At 42.1% G+C, this 19920-nt stretch overlaps 1 protein-coding gene across 3 annotated transcripts in view; it reads left to right on the top strand.

Moving 5' to 3' along the window:
- The window catches only part of YIPF6 (Yip1 domain family member 6), a 50164-nt gene that overhangs the window by 19207 nt on the left and 11037 nt on the right, over window positions 1-19920 (top strand). For 2 of the 3 annotated variants that reach the window (XM_006082928.3, XM_006082932.3), the window contains exons 2-4: window positions 8488-8616; window positions 9599-9677; window positions 14405-14447. In XM_006082928.3, coding sequence (XP_006082990.1) covers window positions 8488-8616; window positions 9599-9677; window positions 14405-14447 — 251 coding nt within the window. The remainder of the gene's footprint in view (window positions 1-8487; window positions 8617-9598; window positions 9678-14404; window positions 14448-19920) is intronic. The other variant, XM_023764637.1, reaches the window with a different exon arrangement.

The following is a 19920-nucleotide window of genomic DNA, read 5'->3' as shown; positions in this document are numbered from 1 at the left end:
CTGATGGGCACTTAGGTCGTTTCCAGATCTTAGCTATGGTGAATTGTGCTGCTATGAACATCTGGGTGCATATATCCTTTCTGATTGGTGTTTCTGGTTTCTTGGGATATATTCCTAGAAGTGGGATCACAGGGTCAAATGGGAGTTCCATTTCCAATTTTTTGAGGAACCTCCATACTGCCTTCCATAGTGGCTGCACCAGTCTGCATTCCCACCAGCAGTGCACAAGTGTTCCTTTTTCTCCACATCCTCTCCAGCACTTGTCGTTTGTTGATTTGTTGATGATGGCCATTCTGACAGGTGTGAGATGGTACCTCATTGTTGTTTTGATTTGCATCTCTCGGATGATTAGTGACTTTGAGCATGTTTTCATATGTCTCTTGGCTTTCTGAATGTCCTCTTTTGAAAGGTGTCTATTTAGATCCTTTGCCCATTTTTTGATTGGATTGTTTATCTTCTTTTTGTTAAGTTGTATGAGTTCCCTATAAATTTTGGAGATTAAGCCCTTATCAGATATGACGTTGGCAAATATGTTTTCCCACGAGGTGGGTTTTCTTGTTGTTTTGTTGATGGTTTCTTTTGCTGTGCAGAAGCTTTTTATTTTGATGTAGTCCCATTTGTTCATTTTCTCTTTAGTTTCAACTGCCCTAGGAGCTGTATCAGTGAAGAAATTGTTTTGGCATATGTCTGAGATTTTGTTGCCTTTTGTATTCTTCTAGAATTTTTATGGTTTCCTGTCGTACATTTAAGTCCTTTATCCATTTTGAGTTTATTCTTGTGTATGGTGTAAGTTGGTGGTCTAGTTTCATTTTCTTGCATATATCTGTCCAATTTTCCCAACACCATTTATTGAAGAGACTATCTTGGCTCCATTGTATGTTCATGCCTCCTTTGTCAAAAATTAATTGAGCATATTGGTTCGGGCTAATTTCTGGACTCTCTATTCTATTCCACTGATCTATATGTCTGTTCTTGTGCCAGTACCAGGCAGTTTTGAGAACAGTGGCTTTGTAATACAGCTTGATATCTGGCATTGAGATCCCACCTACTTTGTTCTTTCTCAGGATCGCTGCAGCTATTCGGGGTCTTTTTTTATTCCAGATGAATTTTTGGAGAGTTCGTTCTAGATCTTTGAAGAAGGCCATTGGTATTTTAATGGGAAGTGCGTTGAATTTATAGATTGCTTTGGGTAGTATGGACATTTTAATGATGTTGATTCTACCAATCCAAGAACATGGTATGTTCTTCCATCTGTTTATGTCTTCCTCTATCTCTTTTTTCAACGTCCTGTAGTTTTCTGAGTAGAGGTCTTTAACCTCTTTAGTTAAGTTTATTCCTAGGTATCTTAATTTTTTTGGTGCGATGGTAAATGGGATTGTTTTTCTAATCTCTCTTTCTGAAAGTTCACTATTGGTGTATAGAAATGCCTCAGATTTCTTGGGGTTAATTTTGTATCCTGCTACATTGCCAAATTCATGTATTAAGTCTAGTAGCTTTTTGATGGAGTCTCTAGGGTTTTGTATGTATAATATCATGTCATCTGCAAATAAGGACAGTTTTACTTCCTCTTTTCCAATTTGGATGCCTTTTATTTCTTCTTGCCTAATTGCAATGGCTAATACTTCCAGTACTATGTTGAACAGGAGTGGTGAGAGTGGGCATCCCTGTCTTGTTCCTGTTCTTAGGGGAAATGGTGTTAGTTTTTGTCCATTGAGTATGATGTTGGCTGTGGGCCTGTCATATATGGCTTTTATTATGTTGAGGTATGATCCTTCTATTCCCACCTTTCTGAGAGTTTTTATCAAAAATGGGTGTTGGATTTTGTCAAATGCTTTTTCTGCATCAATTGATATGACCATGTGGTTTTTTTCTTTCAATTTGTTTATGTGATGTATCACATTTATTGATTTACGGATGTTGTACCATCCTTGCATCTCTGGGATAAATCCTACTTGGTCATGGTGTATGATCCTTCTGATGTACTGCTGGATCCGATTTGCTAAGATTTTGTTGAGGATTTTGGCATCTATGTTCATGAGGGATATTGGCCTGTAATTCTCTTTCATTGTGATGTCTTTACCTGGTTTTGGTATTAGGGTGATGCTGGCTTCATAGAATGAGCTTGGAAGTGTTCCTTCCTGTTGAATTTTTTGTAGTAGTCTGAGGAGGGTAGGTTTTAGTTCTTCCTTGAATGTTTGGTAAAACTCCCCTGTGAAGCCGTCTGGCCCTGGGCTTTTGTTTGCTGGAAGCTTTCTGATGACTGCTTCGATTTCTTCCATAGTTATTGGCCTATTGAGGTTTTTAGATTCTTCCTGATTGAGTTTTGGAATGTTGTATTTTTCTAGGAATTTGTCCATTTCCTCCAGGTTGTCTAGTTTGTTGGAGTAGAGTTGCCCGTAGTATTGTTTAACAATCATTTGTATTTCTGTGGGGTCTGTTGTTATTTCGCCTCTATCATTTCTGATTTGGTTTATTTGGGACCTCTCTCTTTGCTTCTTGGTGACCCTGGCTAGGGGTTTGTCAATCTTGTTTATCCTTTCAAAGAACCAGCTCTTGGTTTCATTGATTTTCTGTATTGTTTTTTTGGTCTCTATGTCATTTATTTCTGCTCTAATCTTTATTATCTCCTTCCTTCTGCTCACTCTGGGGTTTTCTTGTTGCTCTCTTTCTAATTCTTTGAGTTGTAGAGTTAGGTGATTAACTACCATTTTTTCTTGTTTTTTGAGATAGGCCTGTAGAGCTATAAACTTCCCTCTCAGGACTGCTTTCATTGTGTCCCAGAGGTTTTGGATTGTTGTGTTTTCATTGTCATTAGTGTCCAGGATGTTTTTAATTTCTTCTTTGATATCATCGGTAACCCAATCAATATTTAATAACATGCTATTCAGCTTCCAAGTGTTTGAGTATTTTGGGTTGTTTTTATTGTAGTTTATTTCTAACATTATGGCATCGTGGTCTGAGAAGATGCTTTTTATGATTTCAATCTTCTTAAATTTGTGGAGACTTTGCTTGTGACCCAATATGTGGTCTATTTTTGAATATTTCCCATGAGCACCTCAGAGGAATGTATATTCCGCAGCTGTGGGGTGAAGTGTTCTGAAGATGTCAATTAAGTCCATCTGATCTAGTGAGTCATTTAGGATTGCTGTTTCTTTGCTGATTGTTTGTCTAGCGGATTTATCCAGTGATGTCAGTGGTGTATTAAAGTCCCCTACTATGATTGTATTGTTGTCGATCTCTCCCCTGATATCTTCCAGAAGTTTTCTTATGTATGTGGGTGCTCCTGCATTGGGTGCATATATGTTTACCAGGGTTATATCTTCTTGTTGTATTGATCCCTTTAGTATTATGAAGTGGCCTTCCTTATCTCTGGTTATGGCCTTCACTTTGAGATGTATTTTGTCAGATATAAGTATTGCTACCCCAGCTTTCTTTTTCTTTCCATTTGCGTGAAAGATATTTTTCCATCCCTTCACTTTCAGTCTGTGTGAGTCCCTTCTAATGAGGTGGGTCTCTTGTAGACAGCAGATGTATGGGTCATGTTTTCTTATCCATTCAGCCACTCGATGTCTTTTGGTTGGAGCATTTAGTCCATTTACATTTAAAGTTATTATTGAAAGGTACTTGTTTGTAGCCATTTCTTTTTTTGTGTGTGTTTGGCTGTTTTCTTTCTGAGCTTGATATTTCTTCTTTTTACACCAGTCCCTTTAGCATTTCTTGCATGGCTGGCTTGGTGGTGATAAACTCCCTTAGCCCTTTTTTGTCTGTGAAGCTTCTTATTTCCCCTTCAATTTTGAATGATAGCCTTGCTGGATAGAGTATTCTTGGATTCAGTCCTTTGCTTTGCATCACTTTGTAGATTTCCGTCCATTCTTTTCTGGCCTGATGTGTTTCTGTTGAGAAATCATTTGATAATCTAATGGGAGATCCCTTGTATGTTACTTTCCGTCTCTCTCTTGCAGCCTGTAAGATTCTCTCTTTATCCTGAACATTTGCCATGGTAATTATGATGTGTCTTGGTGTGGGTCTTTTCGGGTTCACCTTGTTTGGGACTCTGGGCTTGTGTGACTTTTTTCTTCCCCACCTCAGGGAAGTTTTCTGATATTATTTCTTCGAATAGGTTTTCTAATCCATGTTCATCTTTCTGTTGTTCTGGCACCCCTATTATTCGTATGTTGTTTCGTTTCATGTTGTCCCAAAGTTCCCTTAGGCTCTCCTCCTGTCTTTTAATTTTTTTCTCCATTTGCAGTACAGTTTGAGTGTGTTTTGCTTCCTTGTCTTCTAATTCACTAATTCGGTCCTCCGCTTCTCCCAGTCTACTCTTGATACTTTCAATGGTGTTTTTTATTGCAGCTATGTCGCTCTTCATTTCTTCTTGGGACTTACTTAAGTTGTTGATTTTTTCATCTGTTTCTTCTAGCTTCTTGCATAAGTAGTTGAGTTTTTCATCTGTTTCTTCTTGCTTCTTGAACATCCGGTGCATGTACTCTAGGAACCTTATTCTGAATTCTTTTTCCGTCATGTTGCATATCTCTGTCTCACTTAGCTGCTTTTCTGGCGAGTCCTCCTTTTCTTTCCTTTGGGGGTTTCTTTGTCTACCCATGTTTGATCTCACTGACATGACTAGTTGTTGAGTCGTTCAGTGGCTGGACCCTGGGTGGCAGTGGCTGCTCCCTGGGTGGCAGTGGCTCCTCGGGCTGTGGTTGCTCCTTGGGCGGCTGTGGTAGCAGCGGCTCCTCTGTTGATATCAGAGCCTCTGGTGGGTGCTGTTCACAGCTGTGGTGGCTCTTCTGGCTGGTGGAGGGAGGCTTCACACACAGCAACTGTTCCCCAGGCAGAGCGTGTGGTGATCAGGAGGCCGCTGTTGCTTGAATCTGCTTTCCGTGGAGGGATGCATGTCTCCTCTGGGCTCTTGCAGTCGCGCTGCTTGCGAGTCGTTGCCTCCGGGTTAGTAGCCGCCGGGTTAGTAGCCGATCTCTGGATGCCGGTAACAGCTACCCAAGATGGCGCGGTCTTGCCGCTGCGCTGGCGCCCAGGGGGAGGTTTCAGCCTCAATCTCTAACCATCCGCATTTTTTTAGGAGTTCTCTGTCTTTCCTGGCTGCAGACTGTCTCTCAGCTGAACCTCCCCAGCTTGATCGGGCTGATTGTTACCCGTTTCAGCTGCTCGCCCCTATCTGCTCCGGGACAAAGCACCAACACGTCCGTCTAAGCCTCCGCCATTTTTTCACCACCTTAATATGTTAATTTTTTGATTTCTAGATAGAGAACAAGAGAGAGGGAGAGGAGATAAACATCAATGTGAGAGTGAAACATCAATTGGCTGCCTCCTGCATGCCCCCTATTGGGGATGAGCCCTTAACCCAGGCATATGCCCTACCAGGAATTGAACCAGCAAATTTTCAGTGCACAGGATGATGCCCGACCAACTGAGCCACATTGGCCAGAGCTTTACTACTGCTTTTAACATATTAATTACAGTTATTTAAAAATATTTTTCTCTGCTAATGACAACATTTGGGTCATCTCAGTCTGATTTTATTGATTGCTTTGTTTTGTCACAGTGGGTTTTGTGTGTGTGGATGGGAGTGTATGTTTGTGGGGATAATTTTTTATTGAATGCTGGGCATCATGTAAAGATCAGTAGAGACATCCTGGAAATGATGCAAGTTTTCTGCTATATTGTTACTATGGGAGTTAAGTCAATCTAGTCAGGAGTTTTGCTGTTTCGTGCTTTGCTACAGATGAGCTAGTACTCATGTCCAATCTCTTCTTGGAAGCACCTATCTTTCCTTAGATTTCATTTGGTAGGCTATTTGGTAGCCCTATAACTTCAGCTCTCTGATGGGTTCAAGGAAAGTTAAAATTTTGTCATTTATCTACTTTTTTCTCATTGTTCTGGTGGGAGGGATGCTCTTTCCAGCTTTCTACATCCTAATCAGAAGTCAAATTACAGTGTTGTAAAGTCAGTTGAAATAATTGCTTTCTGTGTGGTTGTGTATTTTATTTGACATACAGTAGGTTCATTTGTTCAAATTTTCTTTCAGTTTTAAGGGATTGCTTTTAAATTTTAATTTTGTTTCATAATCATGTGAACTATTTGTATGATTTCAAGTCTCTCTATATAAAAGCCTAATATGCAAATTGTCCCCTCGGGAGTTCGACCACTTGCTATGACATGTGCTGACCACCAGTGGGTGGCACGGAACAAAGGAAGGCCCTGGCCGGCAGCCAGCAGCTGTGGAAGGAAGGCCCCAGCTGGCAGCCAGCAGCCAGGGAAGGGAGGCCCCGGCCGGCAGCCAGAAGGCCCCGATCAGCCCTGATCACCGACCAGGCCTAGGGACCCTACCTGTGCATGAATTTCATGCACCAGGCCTCTAGTATATACAGAACAATATGTATTCAGAGAAGCTTTACTTCTCTCCCTGTCTCCTCAATCTTATTTTCTCCTTTTCTCAGTAGGCAGCCTCATTAAAACAAAAATCATAATTTATTTCTTACATTACATATGATTATTTCTTACATTTAAAAGATAACATTCAGATATGTGTATTTGTTGTCCCCTTTTTCTTAGATAAATGGTAGCATATACAGTATACAAACTTTACTCCACATTGCTTTTTTTATTTATTTAATACTTCACAATAGTTCTTTAGAGACATTCTCATTTTTTCTTATGGCTGCACAGCACTCCATTATATGGACATACCATACTTGATTCAACTAGTTCTCTGTGATGAGCATTTGGTTATTCTCAAGTTTTTTGCTTTTACAAATAGTGTTGTGATGAATAGCCTTGTGTATGTCTGTTTGTATTTTTTTGCCATTTTATCTTTAGACTCCTCTAAAAGTAGCATTGCTGAGTTAATAAGTGATTCATATACACTTGTGACATATTGCCAGATTTATTTTCAATAGAGCATAGTACTATTTTGCATCCCCACAGAAATGTGTGAGTGTTCTTTTCTCTGTAGAGTATGTTGTGAAACTTTAGAATTTTGCCAGTCTAACAGGTGGAGATTTAAATATATATATATTTTTTTATTCATTTCAGAGAGGGAGGGAGAGGGAGCGAGAGATAGAAACATCAATGATGAGAGAGAATCATTGATTGGTTGCCTCCTGCAAGCCCCCTACTGGGGATCGAGCCCACAAACAGGCATGTGCCCTGACCTGGAATTGAACCTCCTGGTTCATAAATCGAGTCTCAACCACTAAGCCACACCAGCTGGGTGAAGTGGAGATTTTTATTTCAAGAAGTTTTAATTTGTATTTTTCTTGAGAGTGTGATTGAGAAATTGCTTTTTATAAGTTCTTTGAACAACCTTATTTTTCTTAAAATTTCAGTACACTTGTATTTTATAAACATACAACTGTTGCCCAGAAAAATATTGTGCCCATTGGGCCAAAAACCATATAAGAAGGGACTGCTTCTGTTTTCTTAGTGATTTGAAGATTCCAGAGTTTTAGTCACAATAATCAAATTTGGCAGACGACCATAAGAGTTTAAAGGTTTGCAAATTTGCAGTTCACTTTGGAAATATTACTTGATCTGTGGTTGCCAGGTAACCTGGTGAAAAGAGTGTAGATCAAGGTGGATGCCACTGTAAAAAAATAAGGATGTCTTACCCTTTGAGACAGCATGGAGGGGACCTGGAGAGTATTATACTAAGGGAAATAAGCCAGTAAGAGAAAGACAAATATCATATGATCTCACTTATATGTGGACTCTAATGAACAAAATAAACTGATGAACAAAATAGATCCAGAGACATTGCAGCATGCAACAGACTGATGAATCTCAGAAGGAAGAGGAGATGGGAAGAGATTAACCAAAGAACTTATGTGTGTAACCCATGGACACAGACAATAGTGCGGAGAAGGCCTGGGGAGGGTGGGGGGGGGGTGGAGTGGGTCAATGGGCAATAAAAAGAGGACATCTGTAATACTTTCAACAATAAAGATAAAGTTAAAAAAAAAAAACAACCCACATGATATCCCAGAAAAAAAAAAGGGGGGGAGGTGTAGATCAAGATGTATTTTGCTATTTCCCTGTTCTTCCCAGTTACCCTTTGGCTTCACATGATGCTCCATTTTAGCCAGCAGAGGCCACTAAGGAGTAGAAGTGCAACAGAATTGTGGCTGTGCTAAAATATGATTGCCGAAAGGTCACCAATAGCCCTGTGGTCTTGCTAGCTTGTGTCATGTGAAGATTTCATGCTTGGGATAAACCAAATATTTGAGGGCAAAAAGTGTCTATTTCATTTGCATTATAATTTTTTCCATTATATGCCATCTCCTTTGAATTAAAAGGAATAAACATTTGAGATTTTAGGTAACTACATTGTTTGTCTGGTGAGCTTTTACTTTAAAAACTGTATAAAACCCTACAAAAAGAAATAGTCCCTACTCTCTAGGAAATGGTGATATCTTGGAGGAATGCCACAGTTAATGACGGGCTTTTAACGTTTTTTCTAACTCTTATCAGTTTGCAGGCCTTTCAGATATATCTATCTCACAAGACATCCCTGTGGAAGGAGAAATCACCATTCCTATGAGATCTCGCATTCGGGAATTCGACAGCTCCACATTAAATGAATCAGTTCAGAATACCATTGTAAGTTAGACTAGTTAAGAGAATTTCTGTTCAATGTCAGGGAACTAAATAATAACTCTTTGTAATATTTTTCTTTGGTTCATTTGATCTTCAGTATATTTTATTTATTGAAATTTAAGATTCTCTCCTCGAGAATTATTTGGTACAGGCTTTCTGGACAGTTTGGCTATAATGTGTATTAAGAATCTTAATATTTCCAAATATTTTTTATGCTGATCATTCTGCCTCTCCAGATATAGTATAAAGAAAACTTTTTAAATAGGAAACTATTTTTTAAAAATACTGAAAAATATTAATATGCAATGATGTTCATTACAGCATTCTTTATAATAGGGGAAAGTTGAAGAATAGGTTAAGTTATGTTACACCTATGTGGTAGAATGCTAAACAACCATTAAAAATCATGTTTACACAGAATTATTAATGATATGAGGAAATTTCTAGGTGAAAATTTAGGATGGAATTATCTCAACTATATTTTGAGAGGTTATATTACCATACCCTTTCTCAAATGTCTTGATTTTTAGTTAATCTGGCTTCTAGGATTTATTTGCCAGTTAAATTGGGAATGTTGAAAATTAATTTATTTTATATATTGTGGAGAATATGGTGGCTAGGGAGCAGGCTAATTGGCCCTTGGGATTTCATCATGTATAAACTGAAAGCCAGATGTTATGTTTTACAGAACAGATTTTAGTTTCTATAAGTAATGTATTAGGAGGGCTATCTTTCTCTTTTACAGAGTTTTAAAAATCAAAACAGAACTGGTGGATATGGTAAAGAGTTAGATGTTAGCTTAAGGAGTTAATAGAAAAAACCTGCCTCTGGTTTGTATAGTGAAAGGGCTGAACTAGAATTTTAGCTCTAAAATTTAACAAAGGCCTCCCAGGAGATTGAAATAAAGGAGATTTTAGCAAATTAAGTTAGGGGGCTGCCTGGCAAACTTGATTCTCACAATATAATAGTTGTGTATGTCTTTCAGATGCGTGATCTAAAAGCTGTTGGGAAAAAATTCATGCATGTTTTGTACCCAAGGAAAAGTAATACTCTCTTGAGAGATTGTAAGTATGAGGTTTTTAAGGATTTGCTGCTTCTCATCATACCTTATCATAAGTACTTTATAAGGCACAGGCTCTGTGGTAGAAAAAACTGACATCATTTTGCAATATGAATAAGTATATAACTGAAATTTTTGGAAGAAGTTAAAAATTTAGAATGGAATTTCAGAGATTGCCCTCACCAATAAATATACACTATATCCTCACCTGCTATAATTGACACTATAAAAAGTATTTCTGGAAGCTGTGAACACATAGGGACTTTGTTCAACCAAAGAGCTAACAATCCCCAAGGAAAAGGCAAAATGTTCAATTGTGAAATTAGAAAAATAGCTAATACCCATTAAGGGTTAACAAATTAATAGTACCTTTATTGACATTTCTATTTTTAGAACTACCACTTAATCTGATGACTGCTTTCTTTGTTCAAGATTTCTATCAATATTTGCAATAAATTATGCTGTTATTTAGAATTCTTCAAATTGTTAGACCTTTTTCTGTTCTTATCAAGTATTCTTGGTTTTCTTAGTAACCTTTATCAGAAAACTTGAATTAGTTGTTTGAGAATAGTAACAATTATGTTGTACATGAGTGTACCTTCTATTTTTGATAGCATTTCAGCTGTATTTTAGGGATGTCAAATGTGTGGCAATGTGCCATCACTCTGGGTGAACACTGGATGCAGTGTCAGAATTGTTTCCAACATAGTGCACTGTGGGCTGGAGCTGACAGATGATTTGCTACCATTGGTTTATAGTGGAAAGAACATGGACAAATCTTGGTTTAAATAGTGGTCGCACCACTAGCTGTGTGATCTTGGAAAAGACAGTTAACTTTGCTGAGCTGAAGTTTCTTCCTCTATTAAAGTGGAGATAATAGCATCTACCTGGCTGGTAAGTGTTAGAGATGATAGTGCATATCAACCTCCTTGCACAGCATCTGGCATTTAATAGGCACTCCATAAATGCCAGCTATTATTCTAGTGCCTTTCTGTTCCCTCAACACACATTATCTTTTTTAATCCTTACAACAACCTTGTGAAGGAGGAGTTATTATTTGTGTTTTACAGATTAAGGAAATGAGTCTCGGAGAAGCTGAGTGCCTTCTCAAGATCACACAGGCAGGATTAGAATCCAATTTTCAAGTTCAGCACCCTTTCCAATCTACCACTATGACCCCAGATGTGAAGATCCTTTGAAATGCTGCTTTGGTTCAGTTCAAAGCAAGGTTGCTTCTCACAATACAGAACCAGTGTGTTAGTTTGCTGATTAATTATGAATATTAGCTTATGTCATATGTTGAGGTCCATTCTTAAACCTTGTGGGGATAGACAGATAGGCTGGTACAAAGGGTGAGCAGTCATGGTCAGAATTTGCACTTCTGCCTTGTCCTGTTATAGCTGTTGGCAAAGTAACAAGGAAAAAATTCACAACTTAAAAAATAATCTAAAAAAACAACAACCAACCAACAACACAATAAGATACCACTTCACACCCCTTAGGATGGCTGTTATCATTCAAAGAAACAGAAAATAACAAGTGTTGTTGAGGATGTGGAGAAATTGAAACCCCTGTATGTTGCTGTTGCTGGTGGGAATGTAAAATGGTGCAGCCACTATGGAAAACAGTATGGTGGTTCCTCAAAAAATTAACCATAGAATAATTCCAACAATTCCACTTCTGGTTGTACACTCAAAAGAATTGAAAGCAGGGATTTGAACAGATATTTGTACACCCATGTTCATAGCAGCAGTGTTCACAATAGCCAAAAGGTGGAAACATCTTAGACCAGCAGTCGCCAACCTTTCGGACCTCACGGACCACCAGTGGTCTGCGGACCACCGGTTGGCTACCGCTGTCTTAGACATTTGTCGATGGATGGAGAGACAAAATGTGGCATATACACCATAATATTTATCATAAATGGATAGAATATTACCCTTAAAGAGGAGTGAAATTCTGACACATGCTACAACATGGATAAACCTTAAAGACATGACGCTATGTGAAATATGCCAGATAAAAAAGGACATATATTCTATGATTCCACTCATAAGAGGTACCTAGAGTAGTCAAATTGATAGAGACAGAAAGTAAAGTGATAGCTGCCAGGGGCTAAGGGGAGAGTGGGGAGTTGTTGTTTAACTAGAGGCCCGGTGCACAAAATTGTGCACGGGTGGGGTGGGGTGTCCCTCAGCCCAGCCTGCACCCTCTCCAATCTGGGGTCCCTGTGGGATCGGGCCTAAACCGGCAGTCGACATCCCTCTCACAATCCGGGACTGCTGGCTCCTAACCGTTTGCCTGCCTGCCTGCCTGCCTGCCTGATTGCCCCTAACCGCTTCTGCCTGCCAGCCTGATTGCCCCCTAACCACTCCCCTGCCAACCTGATTCATGCCTAACTGCTCCCCTGCTGGCCCGATTGCCCCCAACTGCCTTCCCCTGCCAGCCCAATGGCCCACAACTGCCCTCCCCTGCCGCAACCCGCCTCCGCGTGAGGCGGTGGAGACACCAGGACTGGTCTCCTCTGTGCTGTGCGGAACCACGGGACCCCCAGGCCTCACTGTGTGGAGTGGCCACTGGGCCCCGCCTCCGCTGTGCATGTGGCCATCTTGTGGTGGCCATCTTGTGGCAACATCACGTGCAAGGGCGTGAGGACCACCTAGGCTTTTATTAGTATAGATAGGTTGGAGTTTCAGTTTGGGGAGATGAAAAATTTCTGGAGATAGATGGTGGTGATTGTTGCATAACAATGAATGTATTTAATGCCTGTATACTTAAAAGTGACTAAAATGGTGAATTTTGTGATATATACACTAAGTGGCCAGATTATTATGACCACCCGACGTTTGTAGGCAAATTAGCTATAATTTCCCGCTGAAGTTGCTAGAGGGCCAGATCATTATAAACGTCTGAATAGCACAACATACCTAAGTATCGATGCTGATCAAGTTCATCCTATCATGTTGATGGCGTATCCCAATGCAGATGGCTTCTTCCAACAAGACAATGCGCCATGCCACGGTGCTCGTATTGTGCAGGAGTGGTTTCAAGAACATGAGGGAGACTTTACCTTGCTTAGGTGGCCCCCACAATCACCAGATCTCAATCCAATTGAGCATTTGTGGGACGAAGTTAAAAGCCATCAGGCAGCTGGTTCCACAACCATCAAATCTCACAGAACTGGACAGTGCTATTCATCAGGCATGGAGTCAGATTCCTCGCATCACCTTTCAACATCTCATGGAGTCAGTGCCAAGAAGAATCGCCGCAGTATTGAAGGCAGAAGGTGGCCCAACGAAGTACTGATGGGGTGGTCATAATAATCTGGCCAGTCATAATAATCTTGCCACTCAGAGTGTGTGTGTGTGTGTGTGTGTGTGTGTGTGTGTGTATTACAACAATAAGAAAATAGTTTTAAAATACTGTTACAGAGCCCTGACCAGGTGGCTCAGTTGGTTGGAGCATCATCCTGTACCTCGAAACATTGCAGGTTCGATTCCCAGTCAGGACACATACTCAGGTTGCCGGTTTGATCTCCAGTCGGGTGCACACAGGAGGCAACTGGTTGATGTTTCTCTGTCTCTCTCTTTCTCTCTCTCACAAAATCAATAAAAACATGCTCAGGCGGGGATAAAAAAAATACATTTAAAAATACCATTACAGATTTTTTACAAATTACAAAAATTTCCAGTGCATTAAAAAGCCAGTTTATTAATGTCAATTGTACTTGAAATCAGTTTTTCAGTTGATAAGTGTAGTATTCTTTTAGGTAAAGATATATATGTGAGGAAGGTAATTGTGCTCTAAGCTGCATATTATTGAACTGTTGGAATATTAATCACCAATCACTATTGATTGAGAACTACTGTGGTTAGACCTGATGTTGGCAGAACCTTTTATAGTTTTCAAAAAGCTTTCATGTTATTTGTTAAAGTTTAACCGTATAGCCCTGGTTGGGTAGTTCAGCTTTTTGGAGCATTGTCTGGATGTGCCAAGGTTGAGGGTTTGATCCCCTGTCAGGGCACATACAAGAATTAACCAATAAATGCATAAATAAGTGGAACAACAAATTGATGTTTCTCTCTCTCCCTCTCTCTAAAATCAGTAAAGAAATAACATTTTAAAACAAGTTTAACTTTATAAAATTACCAATATTGACCTGATTTTTCACCTATAACAGCAGCAATTCCATTTTAGTTCAATGTAATAATTATAAAAGGGAAGCAGTGTGGCAGAGTGGAAAGAACTTCATAGTAGGAATCAAAAGACCTTGGTTCTGGTCCCACCTCTATACCTAACTGTTGATATAAACTTGGGAAAGTGACTTGCTTTTCAGCTTTACTTTTCATATTTGTGAGATGGGCCTGATTATACTTGCCTTGTCTAATGTAGTCTCAGATTGGTGAAATTATTTGACTCTAGTCTTCTTTCTGAGGGTGCAGGATGGTGTACTTCTCAATCATTGGTCTTTATAGCATGTTGGAATGTGACTTGGTGGGGAGAGGGGTAAATTATGGGATATGAAATAAAACTTAAAGGATCTATAAAGGACATTCAGAATTGGGGAGCAGGGAAGGCAAATAAAGGGGTAAGAGAGGAGGGAAGGCTTGGGCAGACAGACAGAGCATTGATATCTGAATTCCAAGAGTGGGAGAGGTAGATATTGGAATAAAGATAGAAAATACTGCATGGTTGTTTCTTAACAATCTTCTTTCTTTTCTTGCCTTGTAGGGGATTTATGGGGCCCCTTGGTCCTTTGTGTGACACTTGCACTGTAAGTACACATATTTCCTTTGTCATTTGAGTTAGAATAAACTTTTTGGTGGAATTTTTAAATTGATGGGAATTTTGACTGAATATTTTATTTATGACTTCTATGACATATTGTACTCCTTATGTATTTAAGTCTAAAAAGTCAGAAAAAGTTGGCGACTGGCAAGAAGGTAGGGAGGGAGAGTGTGTGAGAGAGTGAGGGGGCGATAGAGGAGTGTGTGGACGTGTGGACGTGTGTGGTGTGTGTGAATGAGAGCTAGGGACAGCTAGATCCTACAGATCTTCCAAGGGGCTGCCAAACCCGGCAGTCTTAGATGGCGAAACCCCGCTGAAACCCCGCTGCCACCGGAAACACTCCGGGGAGGACACCGCCAGCACAGAGACCGCACCATCTTGAAGAACAGAACTGCTTGAGACTAGGATCCTAGCCTCGCCACTACCCAATCTGGTCTCAGTCACAAACCGGGACCCTACAGCCACTCGGGTAAAAGACCTGCGACCACAGCTGCAAACCCACGGACACCAAGACCCCAGGCACCCTGGCCACAGATTTCTGTGAGTCACAGAGCCAATCTCCCTCCCCGCCGGCCCCGCAGCAGTGGCATAGGAACTGCCAGACCCTCTCCGCACAAACACACAGTAGTGGCGGCTCTACCTGAATTTGAGCCTGGGTATGCAGACATGGGAAGTTTGTTTCCCGCGACCAGAATCCACACCCAGGCAGGGAGGCTGTGCTGAATTTGAACCTGGGGGTGCAAACTCGGGGAGTTTGTTTTCCATGACCAGACTTTATGCCCAAGCAGGGAGGCTGCGCTTAATTTGAGCCTAGGTGCGCGATCTGGGGGAGTTTGTTTTCCATGACCAGATCCCACGCCCACGCAGGGAGACAGTGCTGAATTTGAGCCTGGGGGGTGAACTCGGGGAGTTTGTTTCCTGCGACCAGACACCGTGCCCAAGCAGGGAGGCTGTGCTGAATTTTAACCTGGACACGTGAACTCTGGGAGTTTGTTTCCCACAACCATACCCCGCCCCCAAGCAGGGAGGCTGCACTGAATTTGAACCTGGACACGCGAACTCTGGGAGTTTGTTTCCCACAACCATACCCCGCCCCCAAGCAAGGAGGCTGCGCTGAATTTGAACCTAGGTGCATAATCTGAGGGAGATTGTTTTCCGAGAAAAGACCCCGCGCCCATGCAGGGAGGCAGAGCTAAATTTGAGCCTGGGGGCGAGAACTCGGGGAGTTTGTATCCTGCGACCAGACACCGTGCCCAAGCAGGGAGGCTGCGCTGAATTTGAGCCGAGGTGTGCGATCTGGGGGAGTTTGTTTTCCATGACCAGACCCCGTGCTCACGCAGGGAGGCAGAGCTGAATTTGAGCCTGGGGGCGCGAACTTGGGGAATTTGTTTCCCGTGACCAGACACCGCACCCAAGCAGGGAGGCTGTGCTGAATTTGAACCTGAGCACTCGAACTTGGGGAGTTTGTTTCCTGCAATGAGACGCCATGCCCACACAGGGAGGCAGCACTGAATTTGAGCCTGGGTGCACGGACACAGGGAGTTTGTTTCCCCGCAGTGCACACCCACGTGACCAGACCCCACACCCACAGTGGGCGGCAGTACCACCTGACTTTGATTCAGGGCAAGCACACATGGAAGGTTGTTTTCCGCAGGGCAGGAGTGGACCTCCTGCTGACAGTGCAACTGTGCAACCTGGTCCCCCAGGCAGACTGGGGACCCAGATTCTCCACATAAGAGGCAGCACTGAGCACCAGTGACTTGACTGTGTTTCTCATTGCGCGCACCTGGGATCCCTGATTCCCAGTGCATTCACACTAATAGCCACTAACTCTAATTCTTGGCGCATGCACACACAGGGACCCTGGTGCTTGGTGCAAGACCGCACCAAGCAACAGAGACTCTGATACTCGATTCTCGGTGCGGACACAGGTGGTCTTTGACTCCTGACAAGCGCTAGGGCACTGATTTTTGGCACACACCAGCAGAGTCTCTGTTTCAGCATGGCGCAAGCAGGGTCCCAGATTCTAGGTGCGCACACGAAGCCACACTAAGCGCCTGTGACTCTGATCCTGGGCGAGTGTGGCTCCCACCAACCCACGGCAGCCACATGTCTTGGTGTCAGAGCTCTTCAGTGACACTCGGGGGTTGCGAAGCTCCCACTGCACACAGCCCAGGCCCCTGCAACTCAACATTTGAACCTTCTGGTGATAGTTAGAATGGAGAGACAACAAAACAATCCCCAGAGGAAAGAAAAAGAGGAATCACCAAGAAAGGAAATAAGTGAAATGGAAGCATGCAACATGACAGAAAAAGAATTCAGAGTAATGGTCATACAGTTCATACACAGGATGGATGAGAAAATCAAAACCCTATGCAAAAATCAGGAAGAAATGAAAAGTGATATAGCTACAATCAAAAAGACCATGGAAGGTTTCAACGGTAGACTAGAAGAAGCAGAGGACCGAATTAGTGAGTTAGAAGATAAAGTACAGAAACAAGCCCAATCTGAACAGCAACTGGAGAAAAAAATTAAAAAGCAGGAGGAGAGCCTAAGGGAGTTTTGGGACAACGCAAAACAAACTAACATACGTATAATAGGGCTGACAGAAGGACAAGAAGAGCAGCAAGGATTAGAAAATTTATTTGAAGAAATAAGGACAGAAAACTTCCCTGATATGGGGAAGGAAAAATGTTACACAGTACAGAGGGTCGCAAGCAAGATGAATCTCAAAAGACCCATACCAAGACGTGATAATTACAATGCCAAATGTTAACGACAAAGAATCTTAAAGGCTGCAAGAGAGAGACAGAGAGTTACCTACAAAGGATCCCCCCCCCATCAGATTATCAAATGATTTCTCAACAGAAACACATCAAGCTAGAAGGGAATGGAAGGAGGTATACAAAGTGATGCAAAGCAAAGGACTACATCCAAGAAAACTCTATCCAGCAAGACTATCAATCAAAATTAAAGGGGAAATCAGGAACTTCACAGACAAAAAAAAGGCTAAGGGAGTTTATCACTACCAAGCCAGCAATACAAGAAATGCTAAAGGGAATGCTGTAAAAAGAAGAAATAAAAAGGTAAGAAAGAACACAGGCACAAAAAATAGAAATGGCTACAAACAAGTGCCTTTCAATAATAACTTTAAACATAAACAAACTAAATGCTCCAATCAAAAGACATCAAGTGGCTGAATGGATAAAACAAACAAACAAAAAGCCATATATATGCTGTCTACAAGAGACCCACCTCAGAATGAGGGGCTCACACAGACTGAAAGTGAAGGGATGGAAAAATATCTTTCAGGCAAATGGAAATGAAAAAAAAGCTGGGGTAGCAATACTTATATCTGATAAAATAGACCTCAAAGTGAAGGCCATAATAAAAGATAAGGAAGGCCACTTCATAATATTAAAGGGATCGATACAAGAGGATATAACCCTGATAAACATATATGTACCCAATGCAGGAGCATCCAAATACATAAAAAAAACTCCTGGAAGATATCAAGGGAGAGATCGACAACAATACAATCATAGTAGGGGACTTGAATACACCACTGACATCACTGGATAAATCCTCTACCAGTGGTTCTCAACCTTCCTAATGCCGCGACCCTTTAGTACAGTTCCTCATGTTGTGGTGACCCTCAACCATAAAATTATTTTCGTTGCTACTTCATAACTGTAATTTTGCTACTGTTATGAATCGTAATGTAAATATCTGATATGCAGGATGTATTTTCATTGTTCATGACCCACAGGTTGAGAACTGCTGCACCTAGCCAAAAATTCAGCAAAGAAATGGCAATCCTAAATGACTCACTAGATCAGATGGACTTAATTGACATCTTCAGAACATTTCACCCCAAAGCCACAAATATACGTTCTTCTCAAATGCACATGGGACATTTTCAAAAATAGACCACCTATTGGGTCACAAGCAAAGTCTCCCCAAATTCAAGAAGATTGAAATCATACCAAGCGTCTTCTCAGATCACAATTGCATAATATTAGATACTAGAGGCCCGGTGCACAAAAATTTGTGCACTCGGGAGGGTCCCTCAGCCCAGCTTGTGCCCTCTCGCAGTCTGGGACCCCTTGGGGGATGACCACCTGCTGGCCTAGGCCTGCTCCCTGGGGGATTGGGCCTAAGCTGGCAGTCAGACATCCCTCTGGCAGCCCGGGAGCCCTCGGGGGATGTCCACTTGCCAGTGGGGAGCAGGCCTAAGCTGCAGTCGGACATCCTTAGCGCTGCTGAGGAGGCTGGAGAGGCTCCCACCACCACCGCTGTACTGGCAGCCATCAGCCTGGCTTGTGGCTGAGCAGAGCTCCCCCTGTGGGAGCACACTGACCACCAGGGGGCAGCTCCTGCATTGAGCGTCTGTCCCCTGGTGGTGAGTGTGGGTCATAGTGACCAGTGATTCCCAGTCGCTCTGCTGTTAGGGTCAATTTGCATATTACCCTTTTATTATATAGGATAGAGGCCTGGTGCATGGGTGGGGGCCGGCTGGTTTTCCCTGAAGGGTGTCCTGGATCAGGGTGGGGGTCCCGTTGGAGTGCTTGGCCAGCCTGGGTGAGGGGCTGAGGGCTGTTTTCAGGCTGACCACACCCCCTTTAGGGAGGGGGGGGTCCTACTGGGATGCCTGGCCAGCCTGGGTGAGTGGCTGATGGCTGTTTGCAGGCTGGCCACATCCCCTTCAGGGTGGGGGTCTTCACTGGGGTACCTGGCCATCCTGGGTGAGGGGCTGATGGCTGTTTGCAGGCTGGCCACAGCCCCCAGCCACCCAAGCTCCCAGTGGAGGCTGGCTGGAAGCAGGTATCTGGGATTTATTTATCTTCTATAATTGAAACTTTGTTGCATTTTGTGGAGGCCACAGCCGGCCTGGGCAGGCGGGAAGCTTGGCTTCCTCCATCGCCAGGGAAACCAAGCCTCCTGCTTGCTCCAGCTCCATGGCTGCCGGCTGCCATTTTGGTTGGGTTAATTTGCATATAGTCACTCTGATTGGCTGGTGGGCATGGCTTGGGCATAGCAAAGGTACAGTCAATTAACATCTTTGTTTTTTATTAGTATAGATAAACTACAATAAAAACAATCTAAAAAACTAGAACACTTGGAAGCTGAATAGCATGCTATTAAACAATGACTGGGTTACAAATGAGATCAAAGAAGAAATTTTAAAAATTCTGGAAACTCATGACAATAAAAACACAACAGTCCAAAATCTATGGGACACAATGAAAGCAGTCCTTAGAGGGAAGTTTATAGCTCTACAGGCCTACCTCAAAAAACAAGAAAAAATGGTAGTAAATCACCTACCTCTACACTCAAAGAATTAGCAACAAGAAAACCCCAGAGTGCGCAGAAGGAGGAGATATAAAGATCAGAGCAGAAATACATGACATAGAGACCCCCAAAATAGACAAAGATCAATGAAACCAGAGCTGGTCTTG

This window comes from Myotis lucifugus, unplaced genomic scaffold (assembly GCF_000147115.1).
Source record: "Myotis lucifugus unplaced genomic scaffold, Myoluc2.0 scaffold_4, whole genome shotgun sequence".
Taxonomy (NCBI): domain Eukaryota; kingdom Metazoa; phylum Chordata; class Mammalia; order Chiroptera; family Vespertilionidae; genus Myotis; species Myotis lucifugus.
The sequence above is the reverse complement of the archived record's forward strand: the minus strand, read 5'-3'. Positions and strand labels throughout refer to the sequence as shown.